This window comes from Rhinoderma darwinii, chromosome 1 (genome assembly GCF_050947455.1).
Source record: "Rhinoderma darwinii isolate aRhiDar2 chromosome 1, aRhiDar2.hap1, whole genome shotgun sequence".
Lineage (NCBI taxonomy): Eukaryota > Metazoa > Chordata > Amphibia > Anura > Rhinodermatidae > Rhinoderma > Rhinoderma darwinii.
The window spans coordinates 394,948,112-394,969,699 of record NC_134687.1 but is presented as its reverse complement, the minus strand read 5'-3'; the positions used below and the strand labels follow the sequence as shown (position 1 = coordinate 394,969,699).

At 37.9% G+C, this 21,588-nt stretch overlaps 1 protein-coding gene across 1 annotated transcript in view; it reads left to right on the top strand.

The window, feature by feature from the left end:
- The first annotated feature begins 403 nt into the window (after nt 1–403).
- The window catches only part of LOC142742551 (protein FAM240B-like), a 29,312-nt gene continuing 8,127 nt past the window's right edge, over nt 404–21,588 (top strand). Inside the window, exons 1-2 of the mRNA XM_075852423.1 lie at nt 404–456; nt 20,390–20,538. Of these exons, the coding sequence (XP_075708538.1) occupies nt 20,393–20,538 (146 nt within the window). The 5' untranslated portion in view covers nt 404–456; nt 20,390–20,392. The remainder of the gene's footprint in view (nt 457–20,389; nt 20,539–21,588) is intronic.

Sequence of the window (21,588 nt, the reverse complement as noted above, 5' to 3'; positions counted from 1 at the left end):
TTCTCAGAATAACTTATCCTATAATAAGATTATATTAGGTAATAGTGGTTAAGCCATTTTCTATAAATTTCTCATAGCCTAAGTTTTACTATAAGAAATAAATGATTTAATTAGAAATCAATAGCAGTTTTTCTCACTGTCCACTGTCCGTCTCATACAAGAACGAGTGAGTGTGCAAATTGTCTACTTTACAGTCATGGTAAAATAAATATGAAATACCCTTGTCAGCTGTTTAGAAAGGCTGCCAGTCTTGGAACAGACAGAGGAAGTCTTAGCTACTTAAGATCCTAAATGAAATTGGACTTGTCTGTGCCTTTAAAATAGTACCTGTCACTCAAACCCATGCAGACAGTGGTGACACATGAGGTCACTCCCACATAAGACATATAGCTGGGACAGAAGAAGAGCAGGCTCACATCCATCCACATTTATGTCAGCAAGACATACAGCACAACAGTAAGAACAAGCCATTTCATTATAAATTATTATTATTACTTTTTTTAATTATTATTATTATATTATGTATCAAATTGTAACCCTCAATGTTGCTTCTATTTATAATGTATATTAATAATGATATATTAATGAACATGTTGTTGTATCTCCCCTCCCTGTGTAATGACATTCTCTTTTATGATAATAAATGTGTTCTGCATTTCGTTGTTTTAAGTAGGTAACGTGCAATATTTCAATGACAAATGAAATGACAATTAAAACAAGTATATGCTGCTATTTTACATAGTTGTCTTAATATATTCTAAGCATGAATACATCGTTTATTATCATGAAATCTTCATAGTAAAAGCCTATAGAAAAGTACAAACAAAATTATTCGAAGCATGAGAACAAGTAAGGGTATGACAGTGTGAACAATTCTAAATGTTCATGTTCACGTTCACGTTTACCCTAGTCATAGATGACTTTTGCTGTAACAGTTTGTGTGCTGAAAATATACAAGGCCTTCTGCTCGGTTTCATACAAGTAGATGGGTAAGACAGACTATATAGATCATTTTGCATCAACTTCATATTATATTATGCAATATAGCAATGTAGTTTGTAACTGGCAATGACTGAACAAGAGATCAGAGAAGTAGCTTTTATAAGGATGAATGTCTGTATATTATGTATGCCTCTCCGATAGATTTAATACCCAATTTTTCTTGTGAAACTGGTTCTGAAGTTTTATCTACTGTATGTATAGACCGACAAATAGACAGAGATGATAGATAATACATATCTTTACTCTGATATAACTTGCAGCAGCGTGATATCGTATCGCTTAGTAAATCACAAGCTAAAGTAAAAACGGCAGTAAAATACGGAGCTGTTTTCAAGGGAAAACAGCCTCTGATTTTCAGCGATTTTTAAAGCATCAGACTTTTTTTGATGCATTTATTTGAGCGGTTTTTGGAGCTGTTTTTTTATTGACAATGAAACGGCCATGTAAAAAAACACCCCGTCTGAACGAAACACCGTTTTTGCCAATACAATCAATAGGCAGATGTTTGGAGATGTTCAGCTGCTGTTTTTGCAGGTGTTTTTCAAGGCGTTTACTCCCCCAAAAACGGCTGAAAACACTGCGTGTGAACATACCCTGAAGCCATTGAAAAAGCCAAGTTAAAGTTTCTTGCCACTGCGTATTTAACACGTTAAAAGTCAAGATTAAGATCTATATATCTGTTGATAGATAGATAAATAGATATTAGATAGATAGATAGATAGATAGATAGATAGATAGATAGATAGATAGATAGATAGATAGATAGATAGATAGATAGATAGATAGATAGATAGATAGATAGATAGATAGATAGATAGGTATGAGACAGACAGGTGGGTAGATAGATAGATAGATAGATAGATAGATAGATAGATAGATAGATAGATAGATAGATAGATAGATAGATAGATAGATAGATAGATAGATAGATAGATAGATATGGTTTGTAATCATTTTTGCTCCACCTACTGTATTTATACAAAAACATTTATTTTTTTTAGCATGTTGTAGACTAGTTTTAGTCCATGTCAAACGCAATGTTGTGTGCCTACAATACCAGGAAGTTTATAAGCCAATATCTAACCTGTAAATGTGTAGTTAAACAGCTGTGTAGGGCACAATACATTCTGTCATGGAGATGTCATCATTATGTAAAGTAATAAAGACATAGAAATAGTCAGGGGTGTAACTAGGAAACACTGGGCACCATAGCAAACTTTTGACTGGGCTCCCCTCCCCTGGGTGCCACACACAGTCCGGCCTTGTAGATAGTGTCCTCTGTAAATAGTGCCATACAGCCCCCTCCTTTAGAAAGTGCTATACAGCCCCCCTGTAGAAGGTGCTATACAGCCCCCCTGTAGAAGGTGCTATACAGCCGCCCCTGTAGACAGTGCTATACAGCCCCCCTGTAGACAGTGCTATACAGCCCCCTGTAGACATTGCTATACAGTCTCCCCATACAGTGCTATACAGCCCCCCTGTAGACATTGCTATACAGCCTCCCCATACAGTGCTATACAGACCCCCTGTAGACATTGATATACAGCGTCCCCATACAGTGCTATACAGCTCCCCTGTAGACATTGCTATACAGCCTCCCCATACAGTGCTATACAGCCCCCCATGTAGTAGGTGCTATACAGCCCCCCTGTAGACAGTGATATACAGCCCCCTGTAGATAGTGCTATACAGCCCCCCTGTAGACAGTGCTATACAGCCTCCCTATAGACAGTGCTATACAGCCCCTCCTGTAGACAGTGCTATACAGCCCCCCTATAGATAGCCCCCCTGTAGACAGTGCAATACAGCCCCCCCCCCATGTAGACAGTGCTATACATCCCCCCTGTAGACAGTGCTATACAGCCTCCCCATACAGTGCTATACAGCCCCAATGTAGACATTGCTATACAGCCTCCCCATATAGCGCTATACAGCCCCCTTGTAGACATTGCTATACAACCTTCCCATACAGTGCTATACAGCCCCCCCTGTAGATGGTGCTATACAGCCCCCCTTTAGACATTGCTATACAGCCCCCCTGTAGACAGTGCTATACAGCCCCCCTGTAGACAGTGCTATACAGCCCCCCTGTAGACAGTGCTATACAGCCCCCCTGTAGACAGTGCTATACAGTCCCCCTGTAGACAGTGCTATACAGTCCCCCTGTAGATAGCAGCCCCCCTGTAGACAGTGCTATACAGCCCCCCCTGTAGACAGTGCTATACAGCCCCCTGTAGACATTGCTATACAGCGTCCCTGTTACAGTGCTATACAGCCCTCTCTGTAGACAGTGCTATACTTTAAAGTATCACAAAGAGGGACAACCGATTTGGCGCGCAGCAGCAATTTTTTTTTCTTTTAAGCCAAGCCTCTAATCCCACCCAATCTCTGCTCGTACACACCCGGTTCAGCCCACACAGTATAACGCCCCCATAGCTGCCACCATACAGTATAATGCCCCCATAGTATAATGCCCCCACAGATGCCCCATACAGTATAATGCCCACACAGATGCCCTATACAGTATAATGCTTCATACAGTATAATGCCCACACAGATTCCCCATACAGTATAATGCCCACACAGATGCCCCATACCGTATAATGCCCACACAGATGCCCCATACAGCATAATGCCCACACAGATGCCCCATACAGTATAATGGCCAAACAAATTCCCCCATACAGCATAATACCACATAGCTGCCCACATGCATCATAATACCCCCATAGCTGCCCCCATGCAGCATAATACTCCCATAGCTGCTCCCACAGTATAATGCCCCCCATGCTGCCCCCACACAGTTTAATGCCCACCATGCTGCCCCCACACAGTTTAATGCTCTCCATAGCTGCCCCCACACAGTATAATGCTCTCCATAGCTGCCCCCATAGTACAATGCCCCCATAGCTGTCCCCACAGTATAATGCCCCCATACAGTATAATGCCACCCATAGCTGCGCCCACACAGTATAATGCCCCCCATAGCTACCCCCACAATATAATGCCCCCCATAGCTACGCCTACAGTGCAATGCCATCCATAGATGTCCCCACAGTATAATGCCCCATACAGTATAATGCCCCCATAGCTGTCCCCACAGTATAATGTCCCCATAGCTGTCCCCACAGTATAATGCCCCCATACAGTATAATGCCCCCATAGCTGTCCCCACAGTATAATGTCCCCATAGCTGTCCCCACAGTATAATGCCCCCCAAAGCTGTCACCACAGTATAATGCCCCCATAGCTGTCCCCACAGTATAATGCCCCAATACAGTATAATGCCGCCCCATATTGTAAAATGCTCCTATAGCAGCCATATCAGCCCCTCACTTCCCTACCCAGTATAATGCCCCCATATGTGCCTAATAGAAAAATAATAACATAATTACTTACCTATCCCCATTCCCACAATGGGTGGAGGATCCTTCTCCTCCAGTCTGTGGTGTGTGACTCGGCGCAGACAGGCGATGACGTCACTACATCGCGCTTGCCTGCGCCAAACCGCTCAAGGCAGAGTGAATGCTGGAGCACAGAGCTGTCAGCTCCTTGCTCCAGCATTCAGGAAGCGGGACCAGCGCGGTGAGCGCTGTGTGGCTATGGGGGCCCTTCAGGTCCCCCAGGTTTAGGGGCCCGGTTCACAATTTCGACCATTGTGAACCCTAGAGCTACACCACTGGAAATAGTGCTAAATTATATTTATTCAAAATATGTAGAACTTTGTGGCATATTTGGTTCTTTTTGTATTTAGTAGTTGGTTAATTGGTGCTAAAAAAAACTTTTGGGATGTCTATACATGTAATTCTGAGATATATCAGGCACTGGCTTATTATATCAAACCTGAGATAACAAGAGTTTCTGAGATATTATGACATTGGGAAAAAAATTTCCCCTACATATTCCGAATAACACAGATCGATGATATGTTTATGTATGATATGGAGAAAAAAATCATTAAAGGCTGTGTAAACCTTTAAAAGTGGCTTCTACTTTTTTTTTTTAAATAAAAAAGGTTAATCAGTGGGTTTTGTGCAACTTTATAATTAGTTTTTATAAAAAAAAAATTTATTCTATTGACAAGGAAAAACTACTTCAAAAACAGCTCAAGAAGTTACATGCACTTCTTTTTACGGGGTGTCTTTTTATGCGCCATTTTTCCAAATGGCCACGTAAAAAAATGCCCCGCCTGAACGAAATGCTGGTTTTGCCATTAAAATCAATGGGCAGATGTTTGGAGGCCCTCATTTTCCGTTTTTTTCCATGCATTTTTCGAGGTGTTTACGCCCCAAAAACAACATGCCCTAAAGCCATTGAGAACCATTGAAAAAGTCAAGTTAAAGTTTCTTTCCACTGCGTATTTAACACGTTAAAAGTCAGAATTAAAGAGGCTCTGTCACCAGATTATAAGTGCCCTATCTCCGACATAATGTGATCGGCGCTGTAATGTAGATAACAACAGTGGTTTTTATTTTTAAAAACGATCATTTTTGAGCAAGTTATGAGCAATTTAAGATTTATGCTAATTACTTTCTTAATGCCTAACTGGGCGTTTTTTAACTTTTGACCAAGTGGGCGTTGTAAAGAGAAGTGTATGACGCTGACCAATCAGCAACATACACTTCTCTCCATTCATGTCCATTTGTACTCAGGACAGCGTGTTCTAACGAGATCATGCTGTGCTGTCACATACACTCACATTAACTTTACCGAAGTGTCTTGAGAGTGAATAGACATTTCCTCCAGCCAGGACGCGATGTCTATTCACATTCCCGACACTTCGGCAAAGTTTGTGTGGGACTTAATCACAGCTCTTTGAATGACAGCACAGCATGATCTCGCGAGATCACGCTGTGCTGTGTGAGTAAGTCCCACACAAACTTTACCGAAGGCACTTAAAATCTGGTGACAGAGCCTCTTTAAGATCGATACATCTGTTGATGGATAGCTAAATAGAAATTAGATAGAGCGGGATATGAGAGATAGATCGATAGATAGATATTGTTAGTAATAATTTTTGCTCTACCTACTGTATTTCTACAAATGATGTCATCATTATATAAAGTATTAAAGACATATACCTATTTTGAATAAATATAATTTAGCACTATTTATAAAATTTGTGGCAAATTTGGTGCTTTTTGTATTTAATAGTTGGTTAATTGGTGCTAAAAAAAAAACTTTTTGGATGTCTATACATGTAATATGCACTGGCTTATTATATCAAACCTGAGATAACAAGAGTTTCTGAGATATTATGACATTGGGATTTTTTTCCCTACATATTCTGAATAACACAGATCCATGAAATGTTTATGTATTATATGGAGAAAAAAATAATTAAAGTCTATGCAAACCTTTGAAAGTGGTTTCTTTTTTTTTCCGTAATAAAAAAGGTCCATCAGCGTGTTTTGTGCAACTTTAGAATTAGTTTTTATAAAAAATTATTTTTACTTTTTGAGATACAGCTGCTCTGTATCCTGTGTACAGAGCAGCCTTATCTTGTGCTGAATCCTGTACCTGTCAGGTCCACGGGATCTGTGATCGATTACAGGTGGATCCTAAAAATATACTATATTACCCAAAGTGTCATTAAAATAAGACAAATATGTTTGCACAATGCGTATAGCATTTAGATGACATCATTTTCCCATTTTCCATTTTGTGAATGTTGCCTTTATTGAGTGCAGCAGATAAACACAGACATGCCTCATGAATAAAGGCTGTGTAATATTTTTTACTGCAAAATACTGTCAAGAAGCCAATGTCACCTGGCATACACTAAGGCTGAGTTCACACATGGTGGATATGCTGCGTAAAGTTACACCGCGTATCCGCCCAGGTGGCCACAGCGAATTCCGGGCGAAAAGACGCATCAAACTGTGGTGCAGTTTTTCGACCGGCCGCCTGGGATGACGTTTCATCTCGTGACCGCTACTACAGTCTGTGATTGGCTGCAGCGGTCACATGGGATGAAACATCATCCCAGGAGGCCGGCCTGGCGGAAGAAATACAGACTTCTGGGTAAGTATAAAACATTTTTTTTCTGAGTTGAGATTTTTGCAGCTGAATCTCTGTGAATCCGCCACTAAAAAACACAACAAGTGCTATTTGTTGTGGCTTTTACCTCCCCATTGAATACAATGGAGAAAACCCGCAACAAATAAGCAACGTTGGCACAAACACAATTGACATGCTGCGGGAAAAAAATCCACACATGTCAATTTCTGAGCGTTTTTTCCGCTTAGTATTTACACAGCGTGTGGGTGAGATTTGTTCTATCTAATCCACTTTGCTGCTACTGTATTATGCTTCGGATTTTCCGCAAAGAATTCCGTTGCGGAAAATCCGCAGTATTTACGCAACGTGTGAACTTACTTTACAAGAGTTTTTCTACAGGTTAATATATATTTTATAGAATCGTTAGAAGCACTTCAAGATGAACACTAATGGTTAATGCCAACGGCTGTATCACTGCTCCGTACAACCTCCGAGTTGGGTCCATACTCTACATATGGAGTCATAAATGTTCCAACAGATATGTATGTTTGGAGGTAACACAACAAAGTGCTTTAAAGTCAATGATTTCCGTCAACACCGCCATTTTTGTTGTTCTGCTCTTATGACAAAGCAGAGCAATGAAAGTGAATAATGCTGATGTGAACCTAGTCTTATACTGGTGTCTTTTTATGGGGTAGAGGGGCTATTGTGCCCCCTCAGGCAGCACTATGAAGTGTTACTGTTACTTCTGCACCCCTATAGCTACGTCCCTGCAGGTTTGTTTGCTATTCATTGTGATTGATATCTTTTCAAACCTATAACTACACTATTGATCGCTGCTTTTCATTTATGGACTCTTGTGCCCCAAAAAAGACTAAGCAAATACTACTGACTAGAGTATAAAGCAAAGAATGACGCTTCCACTGGCGCTTTCATTTTTCAAGAAAATTCCACATTAAATGTAGAAATAATGTAGAAGAGGGCATACTATTGAAAGTCTCGAAGCGATAACGTATTTTAGGACTATTTGCTCCTTCTTCTGGTCTAACAAGCGATCCCTGTATAGAGATAATTGATACACTAGTTTCATTAATTTCAGTCAAGAGATACCATACATTCATGGACATGAACATTCAGGCGGGGGTATCAGTTGCTGGAACTCAAATTTTTCTTAAAGTTTTATTATCATTATTATTATCATTATTATTATTATTATTATTATTATTATTATTATTATTATTATTATTATTACTATTACTATTCTTATCCTTCATATAGCACCATCATATTCCACAGCACTCTACAATTCAGAATGTATATGTACAAATAAAAGTGAGCGCCCTGCTCAATAGAGCTCACAATCTAAGAGGAAAAAGCTCCACAGATTAAAAACCACTTCTAAAAGGAACGGCATATTTATGAGTATTAGTAGATTTCTAAATGCTTGACATAAAAAATGAGAGGTCAGGACAAGCATGTTTATGTAAATGATCCTATGAAAAAAAATTTGCTCTTTACAGAATTGGTGGGCGATAAATCATGGTAAAATATGTATTGTGTTCATTAGTGCTAGCTAGTTTTATAAGAATTATAGTTTCTCAGTGGCAAATGCAAATGGATCAGATGTTAAATCTTACTCTGCGAGTCTGGAAATATCCCTGAGCTGGTAATTAACACTTTGGACTTCAGTAAGGGTCTCACATAATTCAAAGCACCAAGGACCCGAGTGTGGAATTCATGCTCATTACCACCCTAGAGAGAAGGAGTCCAAAGATTGCATAACTAGACTGTAGGGATAATACATATTTAACCCCTTACAACAGCAGTTGTAGATATCACTATCAGATCACAGTAACTTTGTATAACCTATTAAATTGACAACCTGGCTTCGGAGCCATCACCTGAGTTAGTCAATTCACTTTTATATGCGGTAATAGAGAAGAGCAGTAGTGAGGAATTCAAATTCACTGTTACTGTTGACCAGATTTTATAATAAATTACAGTGGCTCCATATACAACTTTTCAAGGGGTTCTCCATACAAAAATTGATGGCCTATCCTTAGGATCAACACAATATAGGGGCCACTGTTATACTGCGGCACTGCCTACTACGGCAGCTTGTAAATAGGACAATATGCAGTACCAGGCACAGCCACCAGCCACTTGTGCGGATGAGTTACTGTGCCTGTGTAAACAATAAAGGGAATGTGGTGCTTGCCCAACGTCACAGTCCATTCTTTGCGTGGATCAACTGGGGACCTAGCGTATGTACCCCCTCCAATCAAATATTGATGGCCTATGGAAACTGCCTTATGAGAACCTTAATAAAGAAGGGAGGAGAAATAACTTTCTATACTATGCATCTTCCCAGAATCCTCCATGTCTTCCTGGTGCTCTCCACATCCCTTCATTGACAATGTCCCATGATGCGGCATCAGGATAAAAGCAATGGAAAGAGCACCATGGGAGCTCTGGCAAGTTGCCTAGGATATGAAAACTAGTCCTACCTGCCCTAAGGTACTCATAAGCAATTTCAAGAACAGCTTCTATGTGAACAATAGTTTGGATTGCCGTTTTTTATTTTCTTTACCCCAGTAACGTAAATCGGTGAAAATGCAACATTCCAACCCAAAATCCATCATCAATAGTGATTGTTACAGATTTATATTTCTACACCATGTCCTAAAACTGTACGCATTTTTTTTTATGCAGCATTTCTGCCAATATTGGTCTTACTCGGCACTAATCTTTTGGACAGTCAGGGTATGTTCACACGTAGTCAACAAAAACGTCTGAAAATCCAGAGCTGTTTTCAAGGGAAAACAGACCCTGCTTTTCAGACGTTTTTTTACCAACTCGCATTTTTCGCGGCGTTTTCGCTGCGTTTTTTACGTCCGTTTTTTGAGCTGTTTTCATTGTAGTCTATGAGAAAACAGCTCCAAAAACGTCCAAAGAAGTGTCCTGCACTTCTTTTGACGAGGCTGTATTTTTACGCGTCGTCGTTTGACAGCTGTCAAACGACAACGCGTAAATAACAGGTCGTCTGCACAGTACGTCGGCAAACCCATTCAAATGAATGGGCAGATGTTTGCCGACGTATTGTAGCCCTATTTTCAGACGTAAAACGAGGCATAATACGCCTCGTTTACGTCTGAAAATAGGTCGTGTGAACATACCCTCACTGCAGTGGGCATTGTTTTTCAGCATGCAGCAACTCTATATGGTAGGGTCTGTAGAAAAATCTGGTATTCGTCCATGTCCCATCCATGGAGCAACCTTAAGGAAGAGCTGAATGGAAACAAATGTTTTCCACTCTTGAAGCTCTAGGGACCGATGTACAGCAGAATGTATATTCGGAAGTGTGAGCCTGTTAAGTGCATTTATTTTATCAGTATTTATAGAACCATTTGAAATGGCCATAACCTATTGAAAAGTAATCTTTTCAGAAAAAAAATTAAGAAATGGAATAAAACTATAATTAAAACTTCCTTATTAACACATAGATTTAAAAATCACAATTTTAATTTCACGAGTTTCACTAATTAAACAAAGATTGATTTAAAGAGCCATCTACGTATTTTAATTTATAGGACTTTTTACAGAAATCGTTACTTAAGTTAAGAAGATAAGAAAAATAGGAGTAAAATCCTTAAATTTCTCTGATTTGCTAAAGTCAGCGACTGTAAAAATGTCACGTATATTTACAGTCAACTGACCAGACAACTGTCACCAATCGTAAATATGATTTACATGGGACTGTTTAATGAGCTCAGGAGGCTCCGCTCCCCAGCTGCCATGTTACAGAAGGCACATATCCAGACATTTGATTCTATACTCTGCATTGTACATAGTATACAGTTATGCTTTAGGATGTGATCTTTTATGGTAAAATTTTTAACAACCTTGACTCAGCGTTTGCTTGCCAGGTTATTAAAAGCACTGGCAGCCCTATTAGTACTGGGTAATGTTGCCGTAGAGGCGGCTAGGAGAAAGGGCATATTGCTTTATATTCACAGCTCTGATGGATAACCAATGAATTTCACAGTCCTTTTGTTTTGCAGTACACAGCCTTTTATATCGTGGAGTCAGGAAAGCAAATTAAACCACACAACATAATCTTTATACTATGCTATTATATTTCTGATTCCCGAGCATCAAGTGAACTCTTAATCAACCCTGGAACAACTACGCAGATAGACAACGCATGATGTGCATTTTCTTACATTTCCTTATAGTGTACATATAGTATGAAGTAATATAAATTAGTTGCATACAGCCATAAATGCTGGGATTAACAAAGTTAGATAGATCATTAGTAATGTTCAGCGGCTCTAAAGTGTCGTATTAGTATTAGGTGACAACTGGTTTAATCTAAATGTTGATGATGTTTGATAGTAAATTAAAGGAACTTTAACACGTTTTAATTTTTCATTTTTACTTGCCTAATGTATATCATAAAGGATGATCAGAAATTATGTGGTCATTTCTAATAATGCAGAGCTTGTTGGGAACGTCAATGTTCGTGAAAACCTCGGTAACAGTGATCATAATATAGTTACATTTTACCTATACTGTAAAAAACAAACACACTTAATTTTAAGAAGGCCAATTTCCCCAGGATGAGGGCTGCAATTCAGGATATAGACTGGGAAAAACTAATGTCAAATAATGGTACAAATGATAAATGGGAGATCTTCAAATCTACTTTGAGTTATTATAGTGCAAAATTTATTCCTATAGGTAACAAGTATAAACGACTAAAATTAAACCCCACATGGCTTACACCTTCTGTGAAAAGGGCAATACATGACAAAAAAAAGGGCATTTGAAAAATAGAAATCTGAGGGTACAGCTGTAGCCTTTGTAAATTATAAAGAGCTTAATAAAATCTGTAAAATGGTAATAAAATCAGCAAAAATACAAAATGAAAGGCAGGTGGCCAAGGATAGTAAAACAAATCCCCAAAAATTCTTCAAGTATAGAAATGCAAAGAAGCCAAGGTCTGAACATGTATGACCCCTAAATAGTGGTAATGGGGAGTTTGTCACAGGGGATCAAGAGAAGGCAGAGTTACTAAATGGATTCTTCAGCTCTGTATATACAACAGAAGAAAGAGCAGCTGAAGTAGCCGGTGCCAGTGCTGTTAATATATCAGTTGATATACTGAATTGGATGAATGTAGAGATGGTCCAAGCTAAATTAAACTAAATAAATGTACACAAGGCCCCGGGACCAAATGGGTTACACCCTAGAGTTCTTAAGGAGCTTAGTTCAGTTATTTCTGTCCCCCTCTTCATAATATTTAGAGATTCTCTAGTGACTGGTATAGTGCCAAGGGACTGGCGCAGGGCAAATGTGGTGCCTATTTTAAAAAAGGGCTCTAGGTCTTCCCCGGGTAATTATAGACCAGTGAGCTTAACATCCATCGTGGGGAAAATGTTTGAGGGGCTATTGAGAGACTATATACAGGAGTATGTGAATATGCAGTTCAGTTCTGGGCTCCAGTTCATAGAAAGGATGCCCTGGAGTTGGAAAAAATACAAAGAAGAGCAACGAAGCTAATTAGGGGCATGGAGAATATAAGTTATGAGGAAAGATTAAAAGAATTAAACCTATTTAGCCTTGAAAAAAGACGACTAAGGGGGGGGCATGATTTACTTATAAAAATATATTAATGGCACATAAAAAAAATATGGTGAAATCCCGTTCCATGTAAAACCCCCTCAAAAAAGAAGGGGGCACTCCCTCCGTCTGGAAAAAAAAAGGTTCAACCTGCAGAGGCGACAAGCCTTCTTTACTGTGAGAACTGTGAATCTATGGAATAGTCTACCGCAGGAGCCGGTCACAGCAGGGACAGTAGATGGCTTTAAAAAAGGGTTAGATAATTTCCTAGAACAAAAAAATAATAACTCCTATGTCAAGGTGTAGACATTTTTCTTATCCCTCTTCCCATCCCTTGGTTGAAGTTGATGGACATGTGTCTTTTTTCAACCATACTATGTAAAAGGAAAATGCAGTTACAAAAATTCCCTAATATACTCCTTTTACCTATTTCTTTTTCTTTGCTTTGAAGGTATTGAGATATTTCACAATGCTATGGGTTGCTATGATAATTCCTTGATGATATAATAGCAATTTGGGTATGACTAAGGTCCTATTATATAGGCAGATTTACTTTTGTGAACGAGCGATGAGTAATGATTTAGCGAGTTGTTTGCAATCGAAAGACGGTCTATTAAACGTGACAATAATTGATAAAGATTTTTGCTGTTCAGTCGTTACTGCGAACATTGGTTGTTCGCCCACACCTCAACCCTGAACTGCTAATGACTGGAAGATTTTTGATTAGATGAGGGGATATGGGGGCGGCGACGAATGATAATATTTCATTCAGGTAGATGTGGCCGATCCATGGAAACCCAACAATTTATCATTTGTCGTTCGAACTTTGCACGCTATTACACGTGACGATTTTCCCTTACATTTGAACGATTATACAAATATTTGTATGATAATTTCTCAGTCTAATAGATCTGTAGAATTTAGAGAAGAAAAATAATATGTGAAGAACAAGCAAGATTATCCTCTAAGCAAGATTATCCTCTAGATTTTCACAAATTGTGCTGAAGGATAACATAAAACTAGGCGTATAATGTATATTCCTCTACTGCTTGAAATAAGTAAACTGGTTACTCAGGTTTCCTATTATACTGCAAAAATGTACTGATAGGTTGTTGGAATTAAAATTATGAGCTCCAATGTGGACAGGGAACTACCCAAGTGGTAACAATCTCTGTACAGCGCTGCAGAATATGTTCGCGCTATTTAAATAAAATAAGTAACTAACCTCCATAAAAGACTTACATGCAGAATTGTATAACAGACCTGATGCCAAGCTAAATATACATAGGGGTGGTGGGGAAGGAAAGAGGCAGAAGGTGGAGTTTTCGACAGCCAGGCGTAAAAAGAACACATAAAAGGTGGTAAAAAGGACACAATGAAACGCTGCACTAGACGAAAATGTTTTTTTTAATCTGATTTAATATTTGTCCAAACATCTGAAAATAGATTATAATCTTTTGATGTATATGTATGGAAGTACTGGTATAAACAAATTGCCCTGAGAGCTGTCAGAAAATAAAATTCAATCTATATTACTTAACAGGATTATAAGGGACCTTTTTACGACCACTCTGGATGTCACTGGCATCACTGTTAAACAAAGATTATAACAAGAGTACATAGTACTATTCATGTTCATGTTCTATTTGTGCTAGAGTCTATCAACATAGTAGTAATATTCTTGGCATCTCAGTAAATGTCACTCAAATAACTGATTGCATTGCAAAATGTGAGTGTCATTTACTAAGAGCATTACTTATTGCTATAAGGGCACAAGGGTGACATCTAGCTAAGGGTGACATCTACCATTCATGTTTGTACAGTTGAACGTACCAGTATTTCTCACCATGGTGTTCTGCTGTCCGCTGTCTCCCTATTTGTTTTTATTTATTTATCCCTTATTCTACTTGGATCATCACCAATAAATGCATCCACATATACATAAAGTACTAATTTTAGTATTGTCTAATATGGTATAAGACCTAATATGTCCAATGTTCATCCGCGGTCAATTCTATTAAACCTCTTTTTCTGCATAGAAAGTTTTGAGGATCTCTTGATTTTGTGCCAACTTATTTATTGTTTCAGTCCTATATAACTTTATACCTGCAAGTGTGTTTATCACACAGGTTAAACCATTGCTGGCCAACATTAGCTTATGTATATGACCGAAAAACACAGCATGGAGATGCCCCAGGGGCAGACATCTCGCCGTGCACTTACCTGGACCCTCTATGGGTATGTTTAACTGCTATCATCTTTTGATAATATTTCTTATATATTAGCATAGCTCATTTTCTTGCGGCACTGTCTTTATGCTTCTGAGTACTCTTTCTTAGACCATTCTATTTGGCTTATACTTCTATTTACTAGTACTCACTAAGACAATACACAGTTTGCCGATGAATTTAGTACCAGGTCAAGCCATTTGGCTTTTATTATCCTTGTCTATTCAGACGTTATCTACCTTGTATACTGCATGGCTTGTATGTCTTTTTTAACCTGTTGGTTTATGGATTCTTTTTTAATCATTGTGTATTAATGTGTCATTTTCAATAAAGTACTTTTCTATTTTTCTATATTTTCTAGTCTTGTGGCATCTTTTTCTTTAGGTTATATATATTAGCTTATGTATAGTCTGGTGGCTTAGTGGTTAGCACTGTTGCCTTGTAGAACTGGCATTCTGTGTTTGAATCTGGGTAAGGGCACCATCTGCATGTGTTGGGTTCCCCGGTTACCTCCCACCTTCCAAAAACCTAGTAATAGGCTTCCTATGAAATTGGCACTAGTGTGTATCTGAGAGAGGGGAAATCTGATTGTAAGACCCCATTGCGGACAGTGAACGATGTGAATGGTGAAAATCTCTCTACAACACTGTTGAATATGTTGCCATTATATTATTAAAGGATAAAACAAAAATCACCCAGCCTGAATATTATTATATGACATCACAAATATTTGTAAAACATAATCAAATTCTATTTATAGTTCCAATTTTAGAAATAATAAATATTAAAAAAACATCAAATATGAATCTGGCATCTGATAGTTTAGACATTCTGGCATGTGTATTTCACAGAGCTGCAAGATAATCTGGAATTTGGCCAGACGCAGGACAAGAAGACTAAGCAGAGGTAAGCTGTCATAAAACTCAAATAATTACAAGTACATAACTGTCTGATAAAGCAGAAAATGTAACAACCATTTATCATGAAGTCTGCTATTTGATTGATCAGCATATGATCCTTACTAAATTCCCCATAAACATCCTGATTAATCCGAGCCATGCAAATGATTTTATACATTCGTCTACAGCATCTCCAAACCCTTTATGTTAATATGCCTTGCAGTGAATTAACTCTAATACATCACTCACAACTTGTCAGATTGTTACTCGATGCCTCAATGACAAATGACTGATAAATATATCAAATATGTCCAATACATTTTCCCTAAAGGTAGAAAAGATTTCAAGTGGTTGTAAATTCATGAATGTTCATTAGTGGTCATATGATCAGATAAAATATTTATATTGCTATCATTTACTAGTGAAGAGAGAATATTTATACATTTATACTGGATATACCTCTCTTAGGCTTCGTTCACATCTGCGTCAAGGCTCCGTTCCGTTGGAACTCTCCGTCTGAACGGAGCCCTGACTGACACAAACTGAAACTGTAGGTTTCTGTTTCCATCACCATTGATTTCAATGGTGACGGATCCGGTGCCGATGGTTTCAGTTTGTCTCCGTTGTGCAAGGGTTCCGTCGTTTTGACCAGATGAATACCGTAGTTGTACCATCAATCAGGGCACCGTTCCGACGGAACGGAGCCCTGACGCAGATGTGAACATAGCCTTACACAGTCATGGCAAAGAGATATTCCCCCCTTCTTCAATTTTATGTTTTTATTTATCAGTACGTATATAACAATTATGTATTCCTTGCCAACTTCTTTGAACAAGTAACCTCTAGTGACAACAAAAAACACAACAGATTTCAATATGCAGTAATTTTTTTTCAAAAAGGTTTACCAAAATTCAGAAGCCATGTTGTAAAAAATAAGTACACCCTTCCAACTTACAAAATCATTAAAAGAGTAATTAGTAGCCAGGTGTTACTATTTAAATGCACAAGATTAATTAATCATCAAGAAGTGTGGATACCTCTATAAAAGCAGAACTTTCAACAGTTTGATGTTATGAAGGACTCAGGTGTCTACACCATGAGAAGAAGAAAGGATATCAGCCATGACCTGAGAAAAGCAATTGTTGCTGCTTATCACTTTCTTGTGTTCTGTGTTGTCACCATAAGTTATTTATTTGTTTGTTTCTAGAAGTTGGTAAGGACCACACAATTGTTATTTAGGTCCTGGTAAATATACATACATAGCTACATAGGTTAAAAAAAAAGACACCTGTCCATCAATTTCAATTTCTCTCAATCCATTACACTTCATTCATTGCTAGATTAGTTATAATCCCGAATTCCATGTGTCAGTAAATAAACATCTAGCCTTTTTTAACTGCTGACATATCTGCCTTTACCACCTCTTGATGTAAGGCATTCCATAGTTTGACTACTCTAACTGTAAAGAACACTTGCCTATATTGATAGGAAACGTCTTTATTCTACATGTAATGAATGTCCCCTGGTCCTTTGTAAAGTCCTTGAATTAAATATATTATGTGCGAGTTCTTTGTATACATGTTAATAAGATCACCTCTAAGGTGTCTTATTTTAATTTTTTTTATTTTAAGCTGAACAAGCCCAATTTCTCTAGCCTTTCATTGTAATGGAGACCTCCCATCCCATTTATTAATCTAGCCCAAAACTGAATTCCATATTGTTATGATTAGTAGCAGGCCTTCTGCTAATCAATGATTTCTGTTATCTCTGTGTTTGGACATTGCTAGGCAATGCTTTTGGTCGGAATCTAGATTTGGTCATCATTTAGATTTGCCTGGTTAATTAGGGCGGAGTACTTTTCTTGGGTTTATATATAATTTAGGCCTGAATTACTCAGGTGCTGGTTGTACTGTTTCTGGCATGTGCTAAACTCTTTCCAGATTCTAGTTGGTGACTTTGTTCTTGTCTATGTGTTTGTTTGTACTGTGGGACCTTTTGGTCCTCTGAGAGATCTAGTTTTTGTATAGTGGTTTTATGTGTATCCTGGGATCAGTTTTTCCACTGGTTTGTTTGCCTTTCCTGTGCGTTTAGTCTGCTGCCAAGCTGTTGTCTACTGTGGGATAGTATTCAGATAGGTTCAGTGAGTGATGTTAATTCTTGTCAACTGGTAACACATATTTAACACATATTTAAATAAAAAAATAAAATTGTATAGGGTGTACTTTTTTTCATGACTGTATAAACCTAGATAGTGAAAAATCTGTAGTTTGGAAATAACTACATGGAATTCCACTCAAACTTTCCATTAGTGGTAGTGCTGTAGACATGCACCATGCATTCCAGCATGCCATGCTCAGATACTAGTATGAACACATTAGCAGCAATTACTTTATAATGATGATAGTTACAAGCAAAATAACCTGTACAAGCTCCTCCAGCTTAAAACAAATTGACAGGCACATCTATTATTTATTACTGACACTGGCCAACTGTCTATGAATTTATGGATGGTGTGCTACCTTGGCTGTGTCCGTGTGTATATCATGGAAAGGGGAAAAATCATTGACTAAAACTAAAGTTGCCCGATTTTATTCCAGATTATATAAAAAACAATAATATGCTATTTTGCACATTTTACTTTATAGATACCCAAAGATATTTGATTCTGTCAACGCCACCAATATGTATATGGCTGCTGTCCCCCAATGCCTGCTTTCAGTAGACAGCAACCTACAAAGCACAAAAGCGCAAGGGACATGATGTCCCGATATAATATGAAAATAACTACAATGAGTAGTAAAAAGTATATTCAGTAGGCATACATTGAACAGGTTCAATTTTACCTGCCCGATCCTTTTGCCTCCCATTGAGACAACAGGCGATAGAGCTTAGCTGTACATACATTATATTAGGTGGGCAGTTTGGGTTTATCTTTAATACGACAGGCATCTAATATGTAGCTGTCTTTAATGTAAAGAAGGGAGGGAAGAATATGAAAAGACAATTCATTACTTCATGTAGGACGCATCAAATAGTTGGCTGGAACTTTAATAATATTTTCTGTGGTAGGCATACTTTTATAACTCCATTTTATGCTTAGAACAATTGATTTTGATATGTTTATTTTCCCACAATGATCCGCTGTGAGGAGGTTAAATAGTGCAGGTTCTCATTATTTCCACGGGATTGGCAATAGTTTGTCTATTCATAATAAGTATAGTATTACAGCAGCTAATAATTAAGTGTAAACTATCACAATTATTAACAATGACATTTTCCTGCAGGTCACCAGGAGCTTCATTACATAAAATAGATTAATCATTCGGTTAGTCCAATTAAGTTATGAGCGGTTACAACGTCTCTTTTTAATTAGACCCTTCTGCGTTTCTTAAAGGTCAGTCCAGGAAAGTAAACATGCACTTCTCAAACATTAGCAATAGAAAATGCAGTCATTTTACAAGCCTTGTTTGACAGTTACAAGACACCGTGACCTTAATGGGACACCCTTGAAATACTTCTCTAGTTAAAAATGCTCCATTTTATTTTACTATTTCTAGCTTGTAAATTTAGCTCCATCAGCTAGTAAAAGGTTTAAAAGGGTCTTATATGAAACTTTACACATACCTTGTTACTATTTTACATGCTCTTTTCAAATATACCTAACTTTTTGAAATGACAAACTACTTCATAAATATTCCCTCGTATTAATCTCAGTGCATATGACACTTATTTATAATAAAAAAGACTCCGTCCGCCACAATAACTGCTATCCGAGCTGCTATCTCCACCTGCCAAATGCTGCAAGGGATAACTGATACAAATCTATATCAATGGCTCAAAGTGGAAAGTAATTTAAATTTAAATAAATGAAACTTAGGTAACCTAACTTTAAGGCTTGCTTACACGTACCTATTATCATTGCAATTAATTTGCTTTTAAACAATCTTAAAATAAAGTTATATACTCTGCGACTAAAAAACCCTAGTTTTAAATTTAAACGGGGTTGATTTTTCAGCATGTGCGTGGATTTCGGAAAGCCCCATTCAAATAAATTTTCATTCATTTCATTTAATTCAAAATGTCTGCATTAAATCTGTCACTGGTGTCACTTCTGGTTCCAGGACACCTCTTGTAGCTAAGAGGGCATCAAAAGGGGCGTAGATTGTAGGAGAATAAGGCTTTGTTTGATTCAGCCATTATGTCTCTTGTCAGCCACCTGCACTATCAAATTATATAAACGAACTTATATGGGTATAAACTTTATGTATGACTTGACTTTTACATTAAAGGGTAACTAAAAAAACTATTAACATGTCATAGAGACATGTAAGAAGTTTTGATTGGTGGGGTTCCGAGCACTGAGACCTCCACCGATCGCTGAAATGAACTGGCAAAAGCACAATCCAAGGCACAACCGCTATAGATGCCTGTAAACTGTGAAAAGGCCACAGTGACGAACGCCGCAGCCCCGTCACTTAGCTGATCGTGGGGGGGGTGCGATAAGTTGGACCCCTACCAATCTGATTGATGACCTATCCTAAGGATAGACCATCAATATAATATTCCTGGAGAACCCCTTTAATGTCTATACTAAAATATTTATCACAGTCATTCATGTTTTTCTGTTTTTTATTTTAGAAAATGGATGCAAAATCTATTTCAGGCCGCAGACTACTTATGTCCCATGATACTGATGGTTTGAAAAACTTTTGGGAGAAGAAAATCGAAAAACAAACAATGGAGCATCAAACTGATGACGCAAGAAGACACAAGAGTGCACTTTCCAAGTAAGTGTTCAGCTATAACTACATCAATAATTATCATGAGAGCTCTTTGTAAAAATCAAATAATTTCGCTTCTTTCAGATATTTTCATTGGTTTATTTTATAAAGTATTTGTCAATAAGAGATAGAGTAAGGTTTGCAATTTTCTGTGCTCTATTTTGATATAGACCTGAATTATCTGAGCTACAGTGGATCAGTTGCTAGGGATGCTGTGCCTGACTACTTAACTGGAAAGACTGTGGTTGTTAGGACGTGTGTCCCTAGTTACCGGTCTGTCCCAAATAACGTAGCAGTTTAGCTGAAAGCTGATTTGGCGCGGCGCTGTTAGCAGAGAAGCGTCAAGTCATTCCCTGTCTCAGGCTGCATTATTAATCCCTGTTTTGGGATCCATTGATTCTGAGGACTTCTTTAATTTGGTCTGTGTACAATAAATTACTATGTAAACTATGGAGATACGTTTTCAGTTTAAATATAGGTGTTAGAAACGTTTCCAATAAAATAAATAACTAACATATTCTATCAACTATTATCGTGAAAGATTATGTACAAGTTTATTGCTGGCTTTGTTACAGAATAATATTGAAAATGTGCTTATGTAGCAGTTAAAAAAATGTGCAGATACATACCCCCTGAAGGTATGTGCTCCAAACGCATCAGCCAAACAGAAATTGCCCACACGACAAGATTTATGAAATGAAATAACTTCTCATTGATGATGAAAATTGATTTCCTTGATTGATAAATGAACTTTATGCCCTGTCTTCAAAGCTGAAAGACATTTCTTCCTATATACATATTGATGATGGCAATTAAATGTGCTCCATCTGACAAATTGAAATTATTATGATACATTTATGACAAATGGAAGTGACTGAACGGCTTGGAAACATTTTCACGTTCAGAAATGGTTTATATAGAAAGTCGTCCCATGTAATATAGACATGCAGATATATGCCAGCAAGCAAACGCCAATCGACGATGTAGCACAATGTTAACTGTATGGTGACGAATGAGACAACTTTGCATCATTGTCGGCAATACATTCCCTATTTA